Source organism: Trachinotus anak, unplaced genomic scaffold, assembly GCF_046630095.1.
Source record: "Trachinotus anak isolate AG129_WGS33_773 ecotype Australia unplaced genomic scaffold, CSIRO_AGI_Tana_v1 ptg000007l, whole genome shotgun sequence".
NCBI classification, from domain to species: Eukaryota; Metazoa; Chordata; class Actinopteri; order Carangiformes; family Carangidae; genus Trachinotus; species Trachinotus anak.
In genome coordinates this window covers 22,128,329-22,151,413 of record NW_027273858.1, presented here as the reverse complement: position 1 = coordinate 22,151,413, position 23,085 = coordinate 22,128,329, and the positions used below count along the sequence as shown (strand labels likewise).

The 23,085-nt window shown below is 41.2% G+C and overlaps 1 protein-coding gene across 10 annotated transcripts in view; it reads right to left on the bottom strand.

Annotated features, from left to right (window-relative positions):
* rims1a (regulating synaptic membrane exocytosis 1a) overlaps positions 1-23,085 on the bottom strand; it is a 111,075-nt gene that overhangs the window by 65,900 nt on the left and 22,090 nt on the right. For 9 of the 10 annotated variants that reach the window (XM_071481452.1, XM_071481457.1, XM_071481459.1 and 6 more), the window contains exons 3-4: positions 17,294-17,504; positions 13,465-13,476 (exon numbers count right to left, since the gene is read on the bottom strand). In XM_071481452.1, the coding sequence (XP_071337553.1) occupies positions 13,465-13,476; positions 17,294-17,504 (223 nt within the window). The remainder of the gene's footprint in view (positions 1-13,464; positions 13,477-17,293; positions 17,505-23,085) is intronic. The other variant, XM_071481454.1, reaches the window with a different exon arrangement.

The window sequence follows — 23,085 nt, the reverse complement described above, 5'->3', positions numbered from 1 at the left end:
AGGATTACTGGTGCATTTTTTTCTCTTCAACAGCACACCTAAGAACTTCTCCAACTTCCAAACAATGAACCAGGAGGAGAGAGGTCCGTGATGCATTTGAGGAACAAAAAAAAAGCACCACCAAGTCCCAAGACACAATGTTAATGTACATCATTCCAAAATGCAGATTATAGCTTTTTATTAGCTAAGTTTATGGTTTAGTCTGCACTGTAATGACTGGCCTATCTGTGCAACGAGGCACCAACTACAGTAACTAATCTTTATGGAAAGTTTTCATGCATTAAGTAATGCCACTAATGCCACCCACTGCAAATATTGTGAGATTTTGCATTTAAGAAACGAAACTCCTGATAAAAATGTAAACTGATGTGAGGGAATAAAACGCTGCTATATTATATATATATATATATATATATATATATATATATATTTGTAATATCCTTCCTGACATCTAACAACTCCCTGTCAGTAGATTTAAGACTGTCATTATGTCTTTTTGCAAAAGCTTATTTTGGCAAGGTTATAGCAGTATGGACAGCTAAAGTCCAAATTCTTAGAATCAGAATCAGAATCAGAATCAGAATCAGAATCGGTTTTATTGCCAAGTATGTTTCCACATACAAGGAATTTGTGCTGGTGATTGGTGCAATTGGGGACCAGGGGGATCAGTGACAGTGGGGCCTTGTTGATAAGGCTGATAGCAGACAGGAAGAAGCTGTTTTTGTGGCGAGAGGTTTTGGTCCTGAAGGACCGCAGCCTCCTGCCAGAGGGGAGTGTCTCAAAGAGTTTGTGTCCAGGGTGGGAGGAGTCAGCTACAATCTTCCCTGCACGCCTCAGAGCCCTTGAGGCGTACAGGTCCTGGAGGGACGGAAGATTGCAGCCAATCACCTTCTCAGCAGAGTGGATGATACGCTGCAGTCTGTTATTGTCCCTCTCCGTGGCAGCAGCGTACCAGATGGTGATGGAGGAGATGAGGATGGACTCAATGATGGAGGTGTAGAAGTTCACCATCATAGTCCTTGGCAGGTTGAACTTCTTCAACTGTCTCAGGAAATACATCCTCTGCTGAGCTTTCTTGATGAGGGAGCTGATGTTCAGCTCCCACTTAATGTCCTGTGTAATGGTGGTTCCCAAGAAGCGGAAATGCTCCACGGTAGCCACGGGGGAGTCGCACAGGGTGATGGGGGTGGGTGGGGCTGGGCTCTTCCTGAAGTCCACTATCATCTCCACTGTCTTCAGAGCGTTTAGCTCTAGGTTGTTCTGCCTGCACCAGGTCACCAGTCTCCCACCTGTAGGCAGACTCATCGCAATCAGAGATGAGTCCAATGAGAGTGGTGTCGTCTGCAAACTTCAGGAGCTTGACAGACTGATGGCTGGAGGTGCAGGTGTTGGTGTACAGGGAGAAGAGCAGAGGAGAAAGAACGCAGCCTTGCGGGGATCCAGTGCTGATGGTCTGGGAGTCAGACACGTGCTTTCCTAGCTTCACGTGCTGCCTCCTGTCAGACAGGAAGTCGGTGATCCACCTGCAGGTGGAGTCAGGCACGCTCAGCTGGGAGAGCTTGTCCTGCAGCAGAGCCGGGATGATGGTGTTGAAGGCAGAGCTGAAGTCCACAAACAGGATCCTGGCATAGGTCCCTGAGGAGTCCAGGTGCTGGAGGATGAAGTGGAGAGCCATGTTGACGGCGTCGTCTACAGACCTGTTGGCTCTGTAGGCGAACTGCAGGGGGTCCAGGAGTGGGTCAGTGATGGATTTGAGGTGGGACAGGACAAGGCGCTCAAATGATTTCATGACCACAGAGGTCAGGGCAATGGGTCTATAGTCATTTAGTCCTGTGGGCCTTGGTTTTTTGGGGACAGGGATGATGGTGGAGGATTTGAAGCAGGCTGGCACGTGGCAGGTCTCCAGTGAGGTGTTGAAGATGTCTGTGAACACTGGAGACAGCTGATCAGCACAGTGCTTCAGGGATGATGGAGAGACAGAGTCAGGACTGGCTGCTTTGTGGGGGTTCTGCTTCTTAAAAAGCCTGTTGACATCTCTCTCCAGGATAGAGAGAGACATTCCTTTGGTAGGGGAGGAGGGGGGTTCTGATGTGGCTCGTTGTTGAGGTGCCAGGGCCCCTGCTGAAGTGAGGGAGGAGAAGCTGGTGGTCTGGAGGTGGTGGCTGGACTCGCGGGGGTTGGTGTCAGGCCTGTCCCATTGTCTTTCAAAGCGGCAGCAGAACTCATTCAGATTGGCTAGACGGAAGTCGTTAATGGAGTGGGGTGGTAAGTAACTATTATTTAGTTTTAAACTAGTAATTTACTAAATCAGTACCATTAAAAGTGAAGAAATGTTTTAAAGACATTAATAATGTGTACATATGTTGCTAAGAAACATCTAGAACTCAAGTCAGGAGAAATTAGGTTAAAGAGAAAGTCACTGTTTCATCATAAGCTAGCATAACCTTTAGCATAACTGTTAAAGAGGCACAAAAGATGTATCTTTTGTGAATTGTACGAATTGTTCTGTTTTTATTTCAGTGTGTTGTGTTAACTATATGATCAAACAACATTTATCAAGTTTCAGGTCGCATATGTTGACCATACTCCATATTCTCTCTCTTATTCTTCACTCTAAGTGGGTCATATATTAGCAAGCTAACATTAGTTTTGTCAGTTGGCCCAGTAGCTACACAACAGTTACACTTATATGAAATAACAACTAATCTCTACACAAACTAATTTGTGTGGTGCAAACTATTTTAATTTAGTCATGAATGAAACTTCACAAAACACTATGCACTGAACTATGCAAAGTTCAAATTTACGAGCAGCTGATGCAACCAGCTCCGGGACTAGCTACTTTGGACTAGCCGCAAGCTTTTGTTACTCACTGCAATCTCTGACTGAAGCTTTTTTAGAGCTGAAAAATTCATCTTAATACTATCAACATTGTAATATGGCCACATGCAATATCCATATTGCAATTGCAAGAGTGGAAGCAGGGAGAACAGCTAGCAGGGGTCTCCTTTCCCCTCCAGCTGTTCCACAGACTCAAGTTACTAGCCTCACTGTTGCTAACATTATTTAGGTTCCTTTATTTAAAGACCCCCTCCAATAAAGATTTCTTAACCTTATTAACATGTAGTGTTTTGTGATACATGTGATACAAGACATCATTAGTGAAATAAATAGTCAGCGCCATGGTTTCCACCAAGGAACCAATCCCGTCAACTTGCAGGGTGAGATTGTTTCGCCGTAGAATGCAGCCACTGTTAACACACAACAGAACAGACTAAAGCATACAAACATACACCTACAAACACCTGTCATCTCACAGGTGAAACAAATACCACATTTACAGCAGGAAGGTGGAGGGTAGTGGGAGGAAGGGCGGAACCAGGAAGTAGCATCAGCCAATGACAGCTTGACGTATGGCACCGGCAGCATGTGAAGCCAAGGGTGTCTATAAATCCTGCTTTAAGGATGAAACACTGCCACAAAGGAGATTTGTGTCCACAGCAGCTAATGAGGTACTATATCAACACAGCACAGCACCCACAGCTAAATACACACACACACACACACACACGTAGTGAGCACACATCCATGTACAGTACACACGCACAGAAAGCGTATACACAAATAAACGCATTTGCAGGCAACCAGGTGCATTGTATTTGTACAGTAACACACAGGACACTTGTCTTACAAGCACTATACATAATGGGCTACACACACTTTCTGTCACCCACACATACAGTATACACACAGACACACACACACACACACACACACAGGGAAGATATTTAGAGTTAAATAGATCAGTATTATTATAATTATTTAGTTTGGCTCAATACAGAAAAGCCAGGCGAGGGTCGGTCCTGAGGCCAGACACAGACACACACATGCATCATCATCAGGTTCTGTTGCTCTTATACACACACCAGCACTGCCATTACACAAAATGAAAACAAATATAATGGGAAGTGTGTGTGAGCTAAGACAGATATACAGATACACTCCTCATACAGCAGGAATGTGTAAATATGTCACTGTATTATAGAATTGCCCCACCCCCATTGCCAGGCACTAGGTACATACTATACACACACACACACACACACACACACACACACACACACACTCTTTCTGTAATCTTAGTACACAGAGTTGTCGTAGTGCAGTTGAGGGGGAGTCATGAAGCTGCACTTCCCTTTTTCACCACTGAATGTCTCTAGTTAGCAAACATAACACCTGATGTGAAGGTCTACTGAGTGAGTGACAACCTGAGGTGTGTGTGTCTGTGTGTGTGTGTGTGTGTGTGAGAGAGAGAGAGAGAGAAAACTGATGATTATTGTGTTTATTGTTTAAAGATCTTAACAGTAATTAAAACTGAAGAGAGCTCATATCTGGTAAAACAAGTCATATACAGTATTTTGTATATATTTTAATTAATATAAGGTTTAAAAAAATCACCACATAAATCTTCTCCTGAAACTGACCTCTTTAACCCAGAGCAGCTGGTACATCCATCATTACACATCTGGTGACAAATTTATAACAGACAGCCTGCATCACAAACCAGGGTGTAGGGATTTACTAAGCAGGGTGGGTCCACACACTCCATAGAGGTGCATCATGGGACATGTAGTATACAACTTTTTGAAGCTTGACCCACACTAACACAAAGTCTACACAGCTCACATAGTGAAAGCCTGATTCAGTTCAGTTACATGTGTGGGTCATCTGTGTGCTCACAGCCCAACACACAATCATAGCAGTTACATACAGAAAACACAAGAAAATAAACTTTGAGCGTAAAAACACATTTCTGAACTTCAGTCGCTGCTCACCAGCTCACTGACAACAGCTGGCCTGCTAACTGTAGCTGGAGAATGCAGTCTGCGCAGGTGGAGCTGGGTGTAGCAGCACATGTGCACGTTCTCCACGGTGATGAGCCGAGTCTCGCTGGTCAGCAACAACTAAGCTTTCAAATCAAAACGCTCACATACATCACCTCATAGATAAATAACAGCGCTGCCCGAACAAACACTCTACGTGAACTAAGCCAAAAGTGTGATTGGTTGTGACACAGTTTGTGAACAGTAGCTGCGAACAGACAAACATTTGAAAGAAGCATCAAAGTGGCATATAGATATGAATAACAACTCCCGGGCGGGACTTTCACAATCAAATAAGAAAAAACAGGATTCAGATCGTGGATTGTAATTCTACTCAAACAGAAGTCATATGATCTTCTGGCCAGACCACGCAGCTCTAGGACTGTATGTACATACATGAGCACGTGAATGGGCCTTCTTGTTTATGATTGTGACAGCCATGCACATACAGTCTGCACGAGTGTGTGCAGACGGACAGCCCACACTGAGAATGTACTTGTGTGTGTATGTGTGTGAGCTTACTTTCATGAGGGAGTGTGCGGCAACGACCGGGAGAGAGATGGCCCCCTTAAGACCAGTCAATGAGAGACGGACGTGGAGAGGGACGCAGCTAGCGAGACTGGCGATCAATAGTAATCATGAGGCGCTGTGGCATTAACGGCAGATGACACATCGCTCAGGCTTTTCTACAGCTCTGCACTCCAACACAAAGCAGCACAAAGCCATAACTCCTTGTAGGCTCAGATCAATACATACACATTTGCAAAAGTATCAGGCACACAGTAAGATTATTCCTTTGGTATTTTTGCCTTTATTTGATAGTTCATTCATCTCAAGGCTTTTTCAGCCATGTTGACCCAGAGAAAAATAAATGAGCGTGGATCTCGATGCCCGACACACATCTACACAAGCATGACACAGCCTTGTCCCTGAGCTCATGAACACCTCCCAAAGTCTATTACATTAACGTGATGGCAAGATATATGAACACATAATGTACATGATGAATGAATAAACTGAGTCAGCAAGAGCAAATTAACACAGGAGGAGGTGAAACTTCAATGATGCCGGAAATGGAGGAAGAAGGCAACAGATGGTTCTCAGCAAAGGTGTAGCAAGGAGTCAGCATAGTCTGATTATTGACCCATTGACTGAGAGCAGGTTATCGATGTATATGATTGGTGGGTATACAGGTGGGTACATTAAAGGTCCTATACTGTAAAAGGGGGATTTACATGTCTTTTCTGATTATAAAGCAGATCTAGGTTCTATATTAACACTGTGAAGTATCAAAGTGTGCAATCCAAGGACAAAATGCACATAGGCCATATTCAGAAACTGTGCTTGAAACGAGCTGTCAGAACTTCTGTAACTTTGTGATGTCACAACAAAGCAGTCACTGACCCAAATAGACCACACCCCAAGCCCAGCCCACCTGGACACTGGATCCATCCAACCTTGCAAGATTTGGTTTCTCTGAGTGTTAAGTGAAATCTGCTCTATTTCTATTAGACCACTCAGAAAACAGACAGCCAATCAGATTGGCTTACTAGAGCGCCAGAGAGAAGCTGGTTTTTGGTTCTTAAAATCACAAGTATATCTTCTGATGGAGATCAACACTTCAAATAAAACACAGGTTCAGAGTAAAATATGGGACCTTTAACAAATGAGATAAAATGTGATGATAAGTGAGCCACAGAGATGTTTTTCCTTCTTTTTTCAGTTCTCAGATATGTTAACTACATCTTGATGCAGCTGCGTAACACAGCAACTAATACAAACTAAACTAAACTAATACTCCCCTGCTATCACTGCTGTATAGACCATAATGCACCACAGCAATGACCTTCGTAAACTTCCTCCTGCTTATAAAAAAGCACATGTTACATTATCTGAATTTCCAAGAAAATAAACAGAAAAGAGAAACAATGTGTTAACACACAAATTAGGCAATTAGACATGTATCCAGCAGTTCCAGATTTTTTTTTCATGTACTCCTTTGGAAGCCAAAATCATTTCACCTCCTCTTCTTCCATGACATGCACAGTAAAGTGTTTGCACATGACTGCCTGCTTCTGTAAAAGCAGCTTCCCAATGGTTGTTCTGATGAGAAGTAAAAGTTAAACTACAGATGTCATTTCGTTGTTTCTCTCTCATCATTTTTGTTGTTTCTCTTTTAGACTGGTACCATACTGCTTATCCTAAATGGATTAGCAGTAGGGTACCAGTCTATTACAGTGCTAACAACAGAGACAAACAACCACTCACGCTCACGGGCAATCAATTTAGAGTCACCAGTTAACCTAACCTGCATGTCTTTGGATTGTGGGAGGAAGCTGTAGTACCCGGAGAAAGCCCACGCAGGCACGAGGACAACATGCAAACTCCACACAGAAAGGCTCCAGTTCAGTTCAGCCCAGAACCTTCTTGGTTTAAGGTGACAGTGCTAACCATGCTAACCATGGCTCCCATTCATTCTCATGAATCTTGAGACTTTCTTTCTCTATCATTTCTAAGCACACACACTTTAACTTGTGATAGAAAAAAAAACACAGGTCGGACTAATAACAATGATAACAGCACTGTAGCAAGTGTTCCAATGCAATGCAGTGATTCATTGTGTTAATTACAGCTTTGTTTGACAAGTAACATGTCTGCTTTAAATAAGTGTGTTTAACTTTAGTCTCAATCCACCTCAGTCTTTACATCACTGTAAATATATATATTATGTGTGTGTGTGTGTGTGTGTGTGTGTGTGTGTGTGTGTGTGTGTATATATATATATATATATATATATATATATATTCATTGAAATTAATAATGAAAATAATTATTAGTTGAGGGCTTAAGATAAACAAAACATCTGCATCCTCTCCATCCACTCTCACTCCTCCTGACCAGTATCCTCTCTGTCTCATCCTCGACAGGAAAAGCCTTGGCTCTAAAATAGAATATATAGAATATAATAGAATATAAATTAGAATATAAATTATATAAATAGAATATAAATTTTAATAAAACCAACATTACATCTGTGGTTAACAGCATCAGTGGGCTGAAAACACCGGTGGATGAAGCAGCCATGCCTGTAATTCTGAATCAGAAATGGTCTAAAAACAGTCTACCAGTGCCAAGCAGTCTGAGTTATAGCCACATAAAAGACACAGAAATACAGACCTGGACTTTACAATTAGAGAGAGGAGAAGGTGTTAGTGAGCATGTGTGCACGAGAGTGAGAGAGAAGTAACACACAACACTCTTCTTTGGTCTCTCCCACGAGAGCGGGAATCAAGACTTCAAAAATGGCCTTTGTGTGAGATACACTTGGCGTCGGTACAACACACACTCATCTCTCCACTAGAGCTCAGCCATCACTGCAGATAATGAGCCCTGAATATCATTAGCATAACACACCAGCACCACACACTGTGTATCGTTAAGCCTATTAAAACTTTATTTATCAATCTCTAACCATCTCCTTTCACAAATGTTCTTTGAAAAGCATGACAGCGCACTCATCATAATCCATTAAGTGCACAGTGAACACACCAGACACACCAGACTATGTTAGTGAAAACATACAGTGGCCATTAAGCTTCAAATTTTCATTCTTGGAAAGCGAAGTGGAAGTTTTTGAAATAAAATCGTCACCTTGAACAGTGCACTATGTTGTGTTGTTAACTCCATATAGCATCATATGGAGAGAACGTTTTTGAAAAACAACAATAATTAGCTTCAGCTAGTTCAGACATGACTTACAGAACAGGACGTGCCTGATGGCGTTAACATATTCAAGACAATAGAAAGTATAGTTGAACTGTTGTAAAGATTACATTGGAAGAGAGTATGGATGGATGTATTGCATAAACATGTTGAAGTATTTTTCTGCACCACTCAGTTGGTAAAAAGTTGATGTTTTTTTTTTTGTTTTGTTTTTTTTTGTATGTTAAAGGTCCCATATTGTATAAAGGTAGATGTCCATGTGTTTTTGATTATAAAGCAGGTCTAGGTTCTATATTAATACTGTGAAAGTATCAAAGCCTCAGTCCACAGAGAAATGCACACAGCCTGTATTCAGAAACTGAGCCTGAAAACCAGCCGTCAGGACTTCTGGAACTTTGTGATGTCACAAAAAAGCAGTCACCGCTCTCAGCCACGCCCCAAATGCAGCCCAAGTGGACCCACCATCCAACCTTGCAGGATTTGGTTTCTCTGAGTGTTTACCTGAAATTTGCTGTATTTTTATTGGATGACTCCGAGAACTTCAAGCCAATCAGAAGAGAGGCTCCAAGCCTCTCCTGTTGTTACTAGAGCTCCAGAGAGAAGCCTGATAGAGGAGATGTTAAAATACACTGAAATGGTTTTTGTTCTTAAAACCACAAATATCTCTTCTGATGGAGATCAACACTTCAAATAAACCATAGAAGTGTAAAATATGGGACCTTTAAGAAATTAATTGCGGTTTAACTTTATTAAAATCTTGAATAGCTCTAATGTCACAGTAGAGACTCATTTACCTAACGCTACAATATGGAGAGTAAACTGCAGAAACACATTTACTTTTTTCAGAAAGGCCCAACAGTGTTTCCCCAAGCACTGATAGCCCCCTGTCCCCCCAAGAAACCATCCATCCCTCCATCAAATATATGGGGGCTGGAGCCAATCCCAGCTGAGATTGGTGACATCCTAGACAGGTCGCCAGTCTATCACAGGGCTGACATACAGAGACAAACAACCATTCAAGCTCACATTCACACCTATGGGAAATTTAGTGTCACCAATTAACCTAATGTGCATGTCTTTTGGACTGTGGGAGGAAGCCAGAGTACCTGGAGGGAACCCACGCAAAAAAAAAAGAAGTGATATTTTAAATACATTATCTACCTAATGTATGTGCACTCACTTCATTTCATGTCCCTTCTGTGTTTTTGGTCATTTACGTTGGTGCTTCTCTCCTCTGCTTTCTGTTTCATTGCATGTGTGTGTGTGTGTGTGTGTGTGTGTGTGTGTGTGTTAGCCCCTCCCCACACACACTGAGCAGAGCAGGGGAGAGACAGGCTGACAACTCGTTAGGTTAAGTGCAGTAGCAGCTTTCCAACAAGTGTTATCAATCCGTCTAAAACCAAAGATGGACAGACGTGCACCCCAAACATCTGAAAGTCGGGACAGCGTATCAGCGTTTCTTAAACGCACACAATCTGGCAACAGTGGCGAGGATGCAAGCAGCTCTGCTGATGCTACAGCTACAAAGAGAAGCCAAAATCTACGTTGTCAACAGCGACCAGCCAGAGAGATGCTCAAATGTAAACGCTGTCAAGGTGTTTCTGGTGAATTAAAATGAATGAGACTCAGCATCCGGGTCTGTTAATACATTTAGTGACTGAAGACACAAACCACCTACACTTCTGGACACACTGTGTGACTGACAAGTTGTTAAGATGGTTTTACTTGCCTAGTAGTTCAGTGAAAAAACTACAAACAATACAAAGATAAGGACTCAAATAAATTAACTTCAGATTACGGATCACCAGCTGAAACGTCTCACATCTAACCTCTAGGTGAAGGTGAAGTTACACTACAGTTTACCTCTGTGTGCTACATGGAGAAGAAAAGCCTGTTTAAAACCCACTTCATCAAAAGCAGTAAAACTGATGTAGACTATGCAACACACTGATAGACTACATATCATTGAAGGCCAGAATTACCCCTGCCAACACTTTCACTTAACTTTGAGTGTTTAGTTTGAGTGGAGTGGAAAAAGCCGGCAGAGTAACTTTGCACTTTTGGACAACTCTGCCAGGCGAGATTAATCAATCCCCAAGTAATTAAATGAATCCATGTCAAACAGTAATTCAAGCCCGGTGTGCTGTCCAGCTATACAGTCAGTGCTACATAAGGGCTCCATTCTGCCAAAACTTTCTTCTTTAGAGCCAGTGATTGTTGTACCAAGCTTTAGCAAGGGAGTGAGACTGCTATGTACAGCACACCAAAGCACTCTTGGACGGCCGCGGCGTTCGAGCCCAGCCAAGTATCATCAAAGTGCCTGTTTGGCAGCTGCCCTGAGGGAAGGCAGCCAAGGCCAAGTAAGGTTCTAAACCTGACACAACTACACAAGCAGAGGAAGGTGTTAAAGGTATGTCCACCAGGGATGCTTCTCCGGCAGTATCATGTCAGATGATTCTGCTTAACTCTCGTTAAACCAGGCCACGTGACGGTGAGGAAATCTTCTTTACAGCAGTGGTTCAGGCCGATACACAAGCTCAAGAAACACACCAGAGAGGGCAGCCTTCAATCTGCCCGTCCACTACTGTGCACACTGTGGCGAGCCAAACTATGCACTGTGGCAGAGATGGTTATATCTATGTCTGTGGTGGCACCAAGCACAAATCACTAAATAAGAATGGTAGTTATGTGGAAAAATGAAGATGTTTGCAAAGATGAAAGCTGCAAATCCACCTTTCCAAGCCTCCAGTGTGAGAAGTTTCCTGAGTGACAGGGACACAGTTTCCCAAATGTTTGCTGATGACTGTTTCAAATAAAAAAATAATTTAAATTTAAGCGTTGAGTACCACAAACAAATTTACATCGAGCTCCACTGTGCTGGAGAAGAGAAAAGGTCCCAGCGACAGTGCACATTCATGGAGTGTCCTGGTTATGTGTTGCATGTTGTAAATAAAATCCTGCAAACCAAACCTGCCTGGAGGCTCCAGGTATGATGTGTGCAGTTAGACATGGCTCGAATTGCCGTGAAGCCAAGGAAATAAAGGGACCTGATGGTATTTAAGAAATAAACAATATTTATTATGAAAACAAAGTATGTTCCATCACAACAGAAAATATATATAAAATAAAATATATAAAGAGATGGGATGAAAAAACTGATAATAATGTGCATTCAAAAACTGTGTGGTGCCACTTTTCCTGGGACCAACCTGAGCTCTGAAAACCTCCATGATAAGGAGTGGTAAAAGCTCAAAGTACAATTATGTTAACAAATTAAATGTCTTATGGGACAATAAAGGTAACATTTGCACAATATCTGACACAACATGAAAAAATTTGGCAAAACTTATCCCAGGTTTGAGCCATATGCTCGCTGAAGGATTACAATCCAGTCCGTCTGTGCAGAAATGAGCAGCTGAGACGCTGAGGACCGTAAACACACCTGCACATAGACACTAAGAAACCTGGATACTGTTATGCTCATGTATGCAGCGATATGAATGACAGGTTTCTTAATGTTCCATGTACTAATTCCAAATATGATCATAACCAGGATATGACTCGAAACCAGATCACTAGTGTTGAACTGGGGTAAAGTGACCCTTTAAACTACAAAGCTATCTGGTGATCATGAAAGACTATGAGTTGCACACGTTACCTAGTAACCACTGTAGAACTTGTTGGGTAACGGATGGTTAATGTTAAGAAGTATTTTAGATCCCTTGGTAAGGTGTTAATTGTCTCGCTCCCAGGCACTGATAGCTAGCCCACGCTGGAGAAAAATCTGTGTATTACATTAATTATCTTCAATGTTCTCAGTATAATGAGCATGTTCCTAAATCTGGGTTTGTCTATATGAGGTTTACACTGTATCCATGTTCTCATAGGCTTGTTGCCACTTCCTCCCACACGGTAGGTTTTCACTTGCAAAATCTAAAATTGTTCTAGTCTGTCTACACACTCTCCCTCTCAGTTCCAGGTTGCTTCCTTTGCATGTGAAGCAAACTGTGTGAGGCTACAGAAATATCAGTCAGCACAGATTGTTTTAATCTAGTTGTGAGATGATGTAGTTCAGTATCTTGTTAAAGGTCCCATATAGTATAAAAGTAGATGTACATGTGTTTTTGATTATAAAGCAGGTCTAGGTTCTATATTAATACTGTGAAAGTATCAAAGCCTCAGTCCACAGAGAAATGCACACAGCCTGTATTCAGAAACGGAGCCTTAAAACCAGCCGTCAGGACTTCTGGAACTTTGTGATGTCACAACAAAGCAGTCACTGTTCTCAACTATGCCCCAAGCCCCACCTGGACCCACCATCCAACCATGAAGGATTTGGTTTGTCTGAGTGTTTATCTGATATCTTTTATTCTTATTCATATTCTTGTTCGATCACTCAGAAAACATTCAGCCAATCAGAAGAGACACTCTGATCCTCTCTTCTGATTGGCTGACTGACCTGTTGTTACTATAGCTCCAGAGAGAAGCCTGATAGAGGAGATGTAAAACTACACTGAGATGGTTTTTGGTTCTTAAAACTACAAATATATCTTCTGATGGAGATCAACACTTGAAATAAAACACCGGAAAATGTCAAATATGGCACCTTTAAAATATAATAAATTATATTTTTAAGCATTCGTATCAGTAAGGCTACTACTACTACAATTGGTAACACATACAGTAATAGTAACAGACACGTGAGCAGAGAGACAGACTGATACATACATGGTACATGGTACAGGTACATCCACACAAACATACATACATACTGTCTGAACCCATTAAGCTGGATTGTCTTAAAGGTTGCAGGCAGAATTATGTGGTTCAGAAAAGAAAAAAGAAGCACAGCACTCACCACTTTGTCCTGCTGCAGCCCAGTCAGCCATCCATGTATAATGAAAAGAAAGACAGAGAGAATTTGAGCAAAGATGATATCTGAAAGCATGGCAATGATCCTACTGCCCTACCACTAACAAACACTGTAATACACATATATTATATGTACATGTATATATGTATATTTCAGAATAACATTGCAATTTATGAACAGAAAAGAATACGCTACAATTCTTTACAAGTCAGATTTAAGTTGAAATGTTCCTACAGGTCTGTATATCTAAGCAACAAAATAAAATGTATGTCTCGCTGAAGGTTCATGGTTAATAGAAAACAACATTAAACAGAACCTGTCAAACACTTTGGAACCATCCAGAGTTCTTATCCTGGCACAACAACAGTAAAGTTTGACTAACACCATCACACAACGTCTCCCTGAGAGAGCTCAGCCAGTACTGACACAACTGTCACAATTCTAGGTCTAGGTTAGTAAAGGAAGCAGGAGAAACAGGCAACATGGGGCGGCAAGAATCTCTAAAGCTCACTGATCGATACACATTTCATTTGTTAAACAGCTATACAAGCATGTAGGAATGACGAGCAGAGCTGGAGCTGGTGGTAAATAGCCAAGTTCAGCGTAGCAACTGGAAGACAGAACAGCTCAACAGCTCCTGGTCCAAAGTTCAGAAATACACCTGCCAGCAGCTTCGAGCTCACCTAATAAATGCATAGATAAATATATATATAAATAACTGCTACAGCCACATGTGTTCCTGGTGCTTTTTGTCCTTTCCCTCTCCTGTCTCCTCTGTAGCTCCGCCCGGGCGGCTCCTGATTACTCCTCCATCAGATGTACCTGGCCTGGAGGAAGTGCTTAAAAGCTCTGGTGCCAGCATCAGAAGCCAGAGGCCTCTAGCATGGGGACTGCTGGTCCTGCTGCCTCTCAGCCTGTTTTTATTTTTTATTTTTTTGTGGCGTTCTGATTTTGTGAAATGTTTGTTTTCTATATTTACGTTAAATAAACGCTATTGACTTTTAGAGGTGTCTTGTGAGTCTGATTTGGGTCACTGGTGGATTGTGGTGAAAGCCTTAGGGCCACCCAAGGGTGGGGTGTAACAACATCCACAAACATTAATGTTAAAACTATTTCTTGCTGAACAAAAGTCACCCAGCGCTGGGTGTCTGGCACCCATAAGTTTATGACATATATGAAACACCCATAGTAAAATTTGTATTGTGCATTACGTATTAAAAAAATCTATATGATGATGTTTTCTATAGTTTAACATATTGTGACCATATTATGTTAACAATATATATTTAATTCATATATACAAGTTTATTAAAACAACATACATATAAAAATTCTATGTGCTTATTAATCTTAAACATGTCTGTCTTCCCATTCTGGAAAAGTGGTCTCAGATTTGTATCAATATATATAAAATATACGTATATACTATCAACATATACTGACAGGCTTTGGCATGGATATATATTTATGTAACATATGTCTACAATATAAGCACACATACATAAACGTACATATTTGAATAGGCAAGACATGTATGTCAATATCGGAAATAGTTCCTATTTCTAATAGGTGTCATGTATAATTTTTTCATATGTTCTTTAATTTTATATGTACATATATGTCATATGGAAATTCAACTTATGCACATACATTGCATTTGTATATGGCGATAGCGACAGCACAGACATGCACAGACACAGACTAGAATCAATCATCTCCTCTAACTTTCAGAAACTACTCTCTTCCTTTCCTCCACAACAACCAGTCAGATTATTTTCCGTTAATATTTTTTCTCTACAATTATAATTTCCCGGTCAGTGCTCTACATGAAACCAAGTTTTCAGAGAAGTAACATCATCAAAGACAAACAGCTTCTATTCATCAATAACCAAAGTATCATACTAATGATCCTTTAACAAACAAAATAACAACTACATGTAATTAGTACCTTACATGTTCAGAATGTCTCATCTGTGTGTGTCCACATGTACAGAATCCACCTTTCACACAGGACCCTCCAGCTGAACCCTCCCCATAGCAGCCACTAACTAATTAGGATGTACTTTTGAGTGTATGTGTGTGTGTGTGTGTGTGTGTGTGTGTGTGTGTGTGTGTGTGCTTGTGTGTTTGTGAGGTCATTAAATGCCACACCAGTGATGTAGGGGAGCACAAGGGGTGGGAGAAGGGACGTCACTTATATCAGAGGAAGACTCGCCTCCCGACACACACACACACACACACACTCACACCTACACCCTGCTGCGTGTGTATAGGGCACCTCCGGACCCCTGGGAGACCGAGACAGAGTGGGAGACCACCCCCTCCGTCGACAGCTCTGTCTAATGCCCAATTAACCTTTACCAGCTCCTGCCTGGGTCACACACACACACATACACAGGCATAGATCACCTTCACACACATGGATGGACACATTAACACACACTAACACACACAGATGTAATATACAGTACACACATCCAGAGCATACTATATAGACACATAAACACACACGTGTGTGTTCCATGGCTCATCGCCTACACCTGAGTCCCAACACCTGAGGCCTGATCAGACACACATACCTATGTTTCTGTGAACAGCTGCAAACTATAAGGCTGTTTGTGTTCACTGCAGCTCTGAGTGCAGATCTGGGTTCCATGATGGAGATGAACCTGTGCTGCTCTTGAAATATGTTTTTGTGATGAGTATAAGACACAGCACTCGACCTTTAACCTTTCCACTAAGACTGAGGTGGTGCACACACTTTTTAACTTTCAGTTCACACCACTTGATACATCTGTTAAAATGAGGATAAACTCATTTATGCAGATAAATCTTATTATATGTGTTTGTTCACTGAAACCAAAATAACTATACAAATATAAGGTTTATTATATTGCATTGTATTGTATTGTCATTTTTGTGTGTTATTGTGTTTTTATTTCTGTATTAATTTATTTCTGTATTTCAGTGTCCGTATGTTAATGAGGTGGGCGGCACTAACCTTAATGTAAAGCCTGATTAGTCAGACGAGTGTCAGTACCACCTACTGTACCTGACATACAGTAAATGACTAACAAACAAAACATCAGTAAATAAATAAAATAATTTAATTTAATTATTTGTGTCTGTATTCACTTCAGTCTTTCAACACTTATTTATTATTTTATGTATTAATTACAACACTTTTGTATGTATTTCTTTATTGATAAATAAGTCACTTTTTGTCCTCCACACATAAAAATGTCAAACGTGTGGATATATGTTGAAAGAATGGCTGATGATGGAATGAGCCCTCACTGAGACATTTAATGTGGGTTTATACAATTATTTATGTTAAAAACCTTAATAATTTTATCTGTGATGTAGCATTATTTTCTATTAATTTTGCTGCAAAGTCTAAATGAGAAAATGGAACTTCTCTCTGGGCCCAGTTGGCAGTTTGTTAGTTAGACTAATGCACTCTGTTTTGTCAGTTCTACACTAAATCTAACCTTCTTGAAGGTTATAATGTTCATTTCTTGATGAAACTTTTTATAGAGGTTCTTCTTCAACTAATTTGTCATTTTAGAGGCATGAGTTTGCTGCTGCATTGGGTGTTTCTAGTATTTTGTCCACCCCATTTGTACCAATGAGGGCAGACTAAATATCATCTAATTATACTATAACATTTAATATGTATTAGGTCGTTATTAAATTACTGTATGTTGTTTCTGACAAACATCATAAATTATAAAAAAATATGAGCTTTAATTATGAGGTTTTCACAGTGTGAGTATGAATGAGAGAAAATGGCCATAAGAGAAAGTCGCCTTACCGTGTTGGATCGCAGGGACACTCGCCCCCCACAGCGGGCACAGAACTTGGTCTGGCAGTACGAGCACAGGTTCCCGCAGCCATCTGCAAACTTGGTCTTGTGGCAGATGCCGCAGGTGGGCGCGTCGTCCCGGTGAACGGCCGAACCCGCCGCCGCCGTGGCCTGCCGGATCACTGTCTCCCTGTAGCTGGACAACTGCTGCTGGATGCCTCTGGAAAAAAATACAACAGGATGGAAACATGAAGACTTGTGCGTCCGTGACAGTTGATCATGTTAGGAATGAAAAGGAGGAAAGGGGTGTAACAGCAACAACAAGCCGTGTGGAAAATATACAAACTGCACACAAACTGAACTGCATCCCACAAATTTGTACTTTTTTCCTGAAACCAACAGGCACAAACGTGTGTTGAGGTGAGAACACAAGCTCGGTTTGAACATTTTCTCTCAGGCTCTCCTTTGTTCATTTTTCATGATTCCATCAATTCCTCCGTCACTTTTCATGTGTAAAAGCCAGTACACCACAAGGCCTATGAAGACAGACAAACAAACACATTTACACAAATATCAGTTATCTCTGTGACAGCAGCCGGTGCAGCCAGTCAGAACAGCTATAAACAGCCATGTTAGCAACTTCAACTGGCTAACCTTACAGGCACAGCAGCACTTTGAGTTCATGCTAACATCAGTCCACTAATGACAATGTGTACCATCTTTGTTTAGCATTTTAGCACGCTAACATTTGAAAATAACATGAATACAGAGCACGGCTGAAGTTGATAAATTTTTTTATTAGAAAACAATAAATGAATGAATGAATAAATAAATAAAAGGGAAAAGAGTGAAGTGAAACCAGACAGTGAAGAAGACCGTCGCTGCATTAAGTTCAGTCAATAACACTGTTTGTGTGTTTTGTTGTGGCTGCTGTTGTTTCAGGCTGCTTTGCCCGACATAAGAAACTCTTCAGATCGATGTGAGGAATAAAGGGGAGGAGTATTGGTTTTATCTGAGGCGTTACAGTATGTTGATTAATTGGATTTCACACTGTGGGGATTGAGGAGGGAGCAAATAGAGGGGAAACAGACCAAGCAGGGGACAAACCAATGGACTGGAGATTCACAGAGGAGAGGAGATTCATTCGTTTGTATCTCATGTGGTGGGGGCCATTATCTTAACTTTCATTTGAGGAGGCAGATTAGTTCAAATCACAGAGCCTTCCCCTCCCCCATTCCCCACTCCCCTTCTGTGCTATCCTCAAGTCAAGGGAACAAAATCAGATATCATGTATTGTGACTATCTATCTATCTATCTATCTATCTATCTGTCTATCTTATGTGCTCAGCAGTTACAGGCTCAGAAGTTCAGCTGTTTGAGTCCCAGCTCCTCCACTCCACATGTCAAAGTGTACATGGGCAAGATACTGAACCCTGAGTTGCCCCAGACGTAGCATCAGGGGGTGTGAGTGTGTATGAGTAGAAATTCACTGTATGATTGTGTGAGTGAATGGGTGACTGTGGTTTGTAGTGTAAAGCTCTTTGAGTGGTCAATAGGACTAGAAAAGCTTCATATAAGTGCAGTCCATTTATTCAAAAAGACCCGATGTGAGGATAAAAGAAGCTTTAAAAAGCCACAAGGTTTATATATAAAGGAGTTCGCTAAGTGACTTAACATCATCCATCATTAGTGAGGAGCATCGGAGCAAAGTGGCACAAAAAAAATCCAATCCAGCCACATCACATACAATCACAATGAAAACTAGGGCTGCACAATTAAAATCGAAATCGCAATATGGCCGAGCGCAGTATGCAGATCAAAGGTTAAAGTGTGTCACCAGATTGTTGTGGTGCTGCAGAGACGCCACATCTCCAGACGTAAGGGAACACGAAATGCAAAAACAATTGTTCCAACTGAAATCATGAATCATATTGCAATCGCAATATATCTGCCAAAATATTGTTTTTTTTCATGATATGATTTTTTTTTTTTTTACCCTAATGAGAACCAACCGGAATGTCTAAAACACAGCACAAACTTAATTTTGGCCTGAAACACACCTATACACCAGCCCCACATCTCACCGCTGTAGCTGATAAAAAGATGAAGAAAACACTGATGATGAGCAGACTCAGGTCAACACAGACCGTCCTGGCTACCAAGAGAAGACAGGCTGTCCAGAAATCCTCCATAAATGAGATTACACATCCTTACATCTCAGGAGAAAGCAGCATCTCTTGGCTCCAAAATGTGCATCTGCTGGCCACACCTCCTTCACTCTACTTTGTTCAATCATTTTGTGTTAGTGTATATATGCTCTGAAGGGTATAGAGGAGAGGAGAGGAGAGGAGAGGAGAGGAGAGGAGAGGAGGATGGCACATTAAAAACTACATACTATGTCATGAAGTTAAATATCTCCTTCGTTTTCTCTTACAAGTCTAACAGAAAACAATATATGAATAAAATAAAAGATGGCAAAAGTAATTTATTTATTTATAGACTCTTCCCAATATGCATTTGGTGATATCACTCATAATGCACAGAGCATGAAACAATAAGGTAATTAGCAGATATACAAACCAAAGGAATACTACATCTCAAACACTGAATATTCCAAATAAACTTTTTCTCAGTGTTTGATGAGCGAGCAGAGTCGCGCTGGAGTCGAGCTCTGACGTTTTCCCATTCAGCCTCTGCTCAGTCATTCAATCTGCTCAAAAAAGTACAGAGCATTTAACCTGGTATGATATTTATAGCGCTGAGTATAATTTGCTGTGGCTACAGTACAGTACTTACAGACTGGGAGTTAGCGGCAAAGCCTCCTCCCCCATCAGCGCAGCCCTTAAAACTACAAATCCCAGCAGTGAAGGCCGGAGAAAAGGAAGCCCAGGATCCAGTCACTTGATAGAGATTTCAACATCGCTCCTCTGGGTGTAACAGAACAAACTGTTCCTCCAAACACACGTTGAAGAAAACCCTCCAAGGACCCAGTGGGTGAAACACAACCTGCCCCTGGAAATGTTAACACCTGCCCATGCACACACACACACACACACACACTTCCCCCCATCTCTTCTCTTGTAATCACTACACAAAAAATTGCATTAACACACACTCATTTGCAAAATAACACACACACACAACCCCACTCTTGATGACATTAACTGCACACACACACACACTTCCTGGGAGCAATAGCCCAAAGGTCACAGAGAGGTCACCTGCTGCTGCAGCACAGCAGGATTTACTTCCTGATCCACGGCTCTCGCTGCGTTCGTCCCGACCCCTGGCTCCATTCACAGCCTGACAGAGTTGGACCAATATACAGTATGAGCCTGATATATGGAGCCAGAGTGATTGATCACATGTTTATGGGGAGGTTTATCAATACTACATTGGTTGTCCATGGGGAAGCCTTTAAACTGAACTGAATTTTGGTTTTGGATGTGAGGGGTTATATGAGTTTTTTAAATATGGTTATTGGTGTCCTGTGTGTTATTTCAGAGGCATTATTGTTGATGATAGGTGGCTTTAATCCAAAATAGCTTCTATTGGTATTAGGCTTAATAAATCCATGTCGGCTGGATGTAACGACTCAATATTAAATGCATAGGCAGGCTGAGTGCATTCGCTCCGTCCTGTCATTGTCTTATTGGGTTCATCGAGTTCATTGCCTCTTTCTGATTTCGGTTTTTCAGGTTTATTCATCCAGCTATGTCGGCTCTCGGCCTTTTCCTGGTTCTTTCATCTGGCAACGCACTGCATTTAGCAATCACATGTGCAGGTGCATAAACTAGGCATCACAGCTTGCTCTTTCTACCTTTTAGCATTGCTTAACACTGAATGGAAAAATATGGCAAAGCAGAAGAGATCAGTATAAATTAGTGTCAACAGTATATGTGTCATACAGAAAATTAACAGCAAACAAATAACAAATTAAAATGTGAGAAGATCAGGAAACAGGGATATATCTTACTAAAATCTGATAAAATGTACTTTTGAAGCTGCTAAAAAGTGCCCTTTTCTCTTTCTTATTTCAAAGAAAAGCCAGCAGTTGGGGTAAATATATAATTTATGGTGTTCAGTCTTGAAATGCAGACTTAAAGGGAGGTTGCCACTGAAACTGAATACAGCTAACCAAATACAGGTGTCACTACGGAGCCTACGTTCCCTTAACACACTTATAACATAAGAGGTTGTAATACATCCTGTCAGCAGCATCATGGCAGATTGGAGGCTACAGTGAGCCGCTATCAGACAGTGACTAGATGGGCTGGTTAGCATGCTAATTTCAGTGGGAAAAAAAACGTGATAGAGACAAGAGTTAACATTAACATTTTCCACTGCTGGAGACAGCTCCTGGCGGGTAAAGGAATGAAGGTTGATGCTGAGCTCACAATGTTTCTTCTGGACTGATAGATATTAATGTTAACACTGGGTAGGTAGCAATAGCAAATAGCTCCTTTGATCATTAGTTTGCAGGCTAAGACTTTAAGCTAGCGTTATGTTGAGGGCACCTCAAGTTTATACTCGACAGTATGACACCCACTTCAATTCAGCTTACAAGAGTGAGTTCACTGCAGTGCTTATATACCCTCTACTCATCCACGGTCCCCACAACAGCCAATATGAAAAGTTTCTCAAATTAAAGGTGGATTCAGATGCAGATTGAAGTGATGATAGCAGCTGGAAAAATAATAATAAATATAAACTATATATATATATATATATATATTGTTTATATAGCACATTTAACACAATAAATCCGGTAAGACATTCAATACATAAAAAAAGAAACTTTAGCTCATTTCCAGTGAAAATAGTTGGCAACACTGAGTATATGCGTTCACCCACTTGCCTCTTATTCCGTATACAAGGCTGAGAAACAGAACCAACAAATGACTGTGTGTCCTTTCTACTCAGTCAACAGTAACCACACAGGCAATACACAATCTCACATAAAAGCTGTGTATCGCCCTTGTTCTGTGTGTGGTTTTCTATGTGTGTTTTGCAGTGAATCTGGCACAGAAGGACATACTGGAGAAGCAAACAATGAGAACAGGAGCAGGAAATACATCAAGTGTGTCTCCACCAATCAGTCAACAACAGCAAGCCATCAACTTCCCTGTCGCAGGTGAGAAAAAAAATCTTTATCACATCAAATATCATCGTCAGGAAATATATGGGGGGGGGGGCAGATCATTACGAGAACAAGACAGGAAGGAGGACGGAGTGAAAGGAGGCAGAAAGACAGGGAGCAAACGAGATCAGAGAGAAACAGATAGCGAGCTCATTAAGAAAATGCTGCAAAATATCCATATTCAAATGTAGTAAGATACAAGGTTAAAGCAAAGTGAGAATAAAAGCCTCACTTTCCTGTGCAGACACACACAAGAAGAACACACTTCCTCCACTCTGCCACCAAAACATCCAATGCCTTTACTCCTCATCTACTTCAAATTAAACACTTGTGTATGTGTGTGTGGGTGGGTGCATATATGCATATTTTAAACAAATGGTCCACAACTCAAAGCAGGAAGCAGCGTTGATATAAAGTGGCTCTGAACTCTGACTCCACACACAGAAAGAAACCTGAGCTTTGTTCATGAGAATGTAAATTACATTAAATCATGCACACAGGATACACACTGCAAACAAACGGCCGCTCATTTAGGCTGGAACTGAGATGTAAAAATAATATTTTTCTTACAGTAATTAAAGTAAGTATTTTACCATAGGATTTTACTGAATAAAGTGGTCATTGATTTTATTACAGTACGATGACCTGTCCTTTGACATTT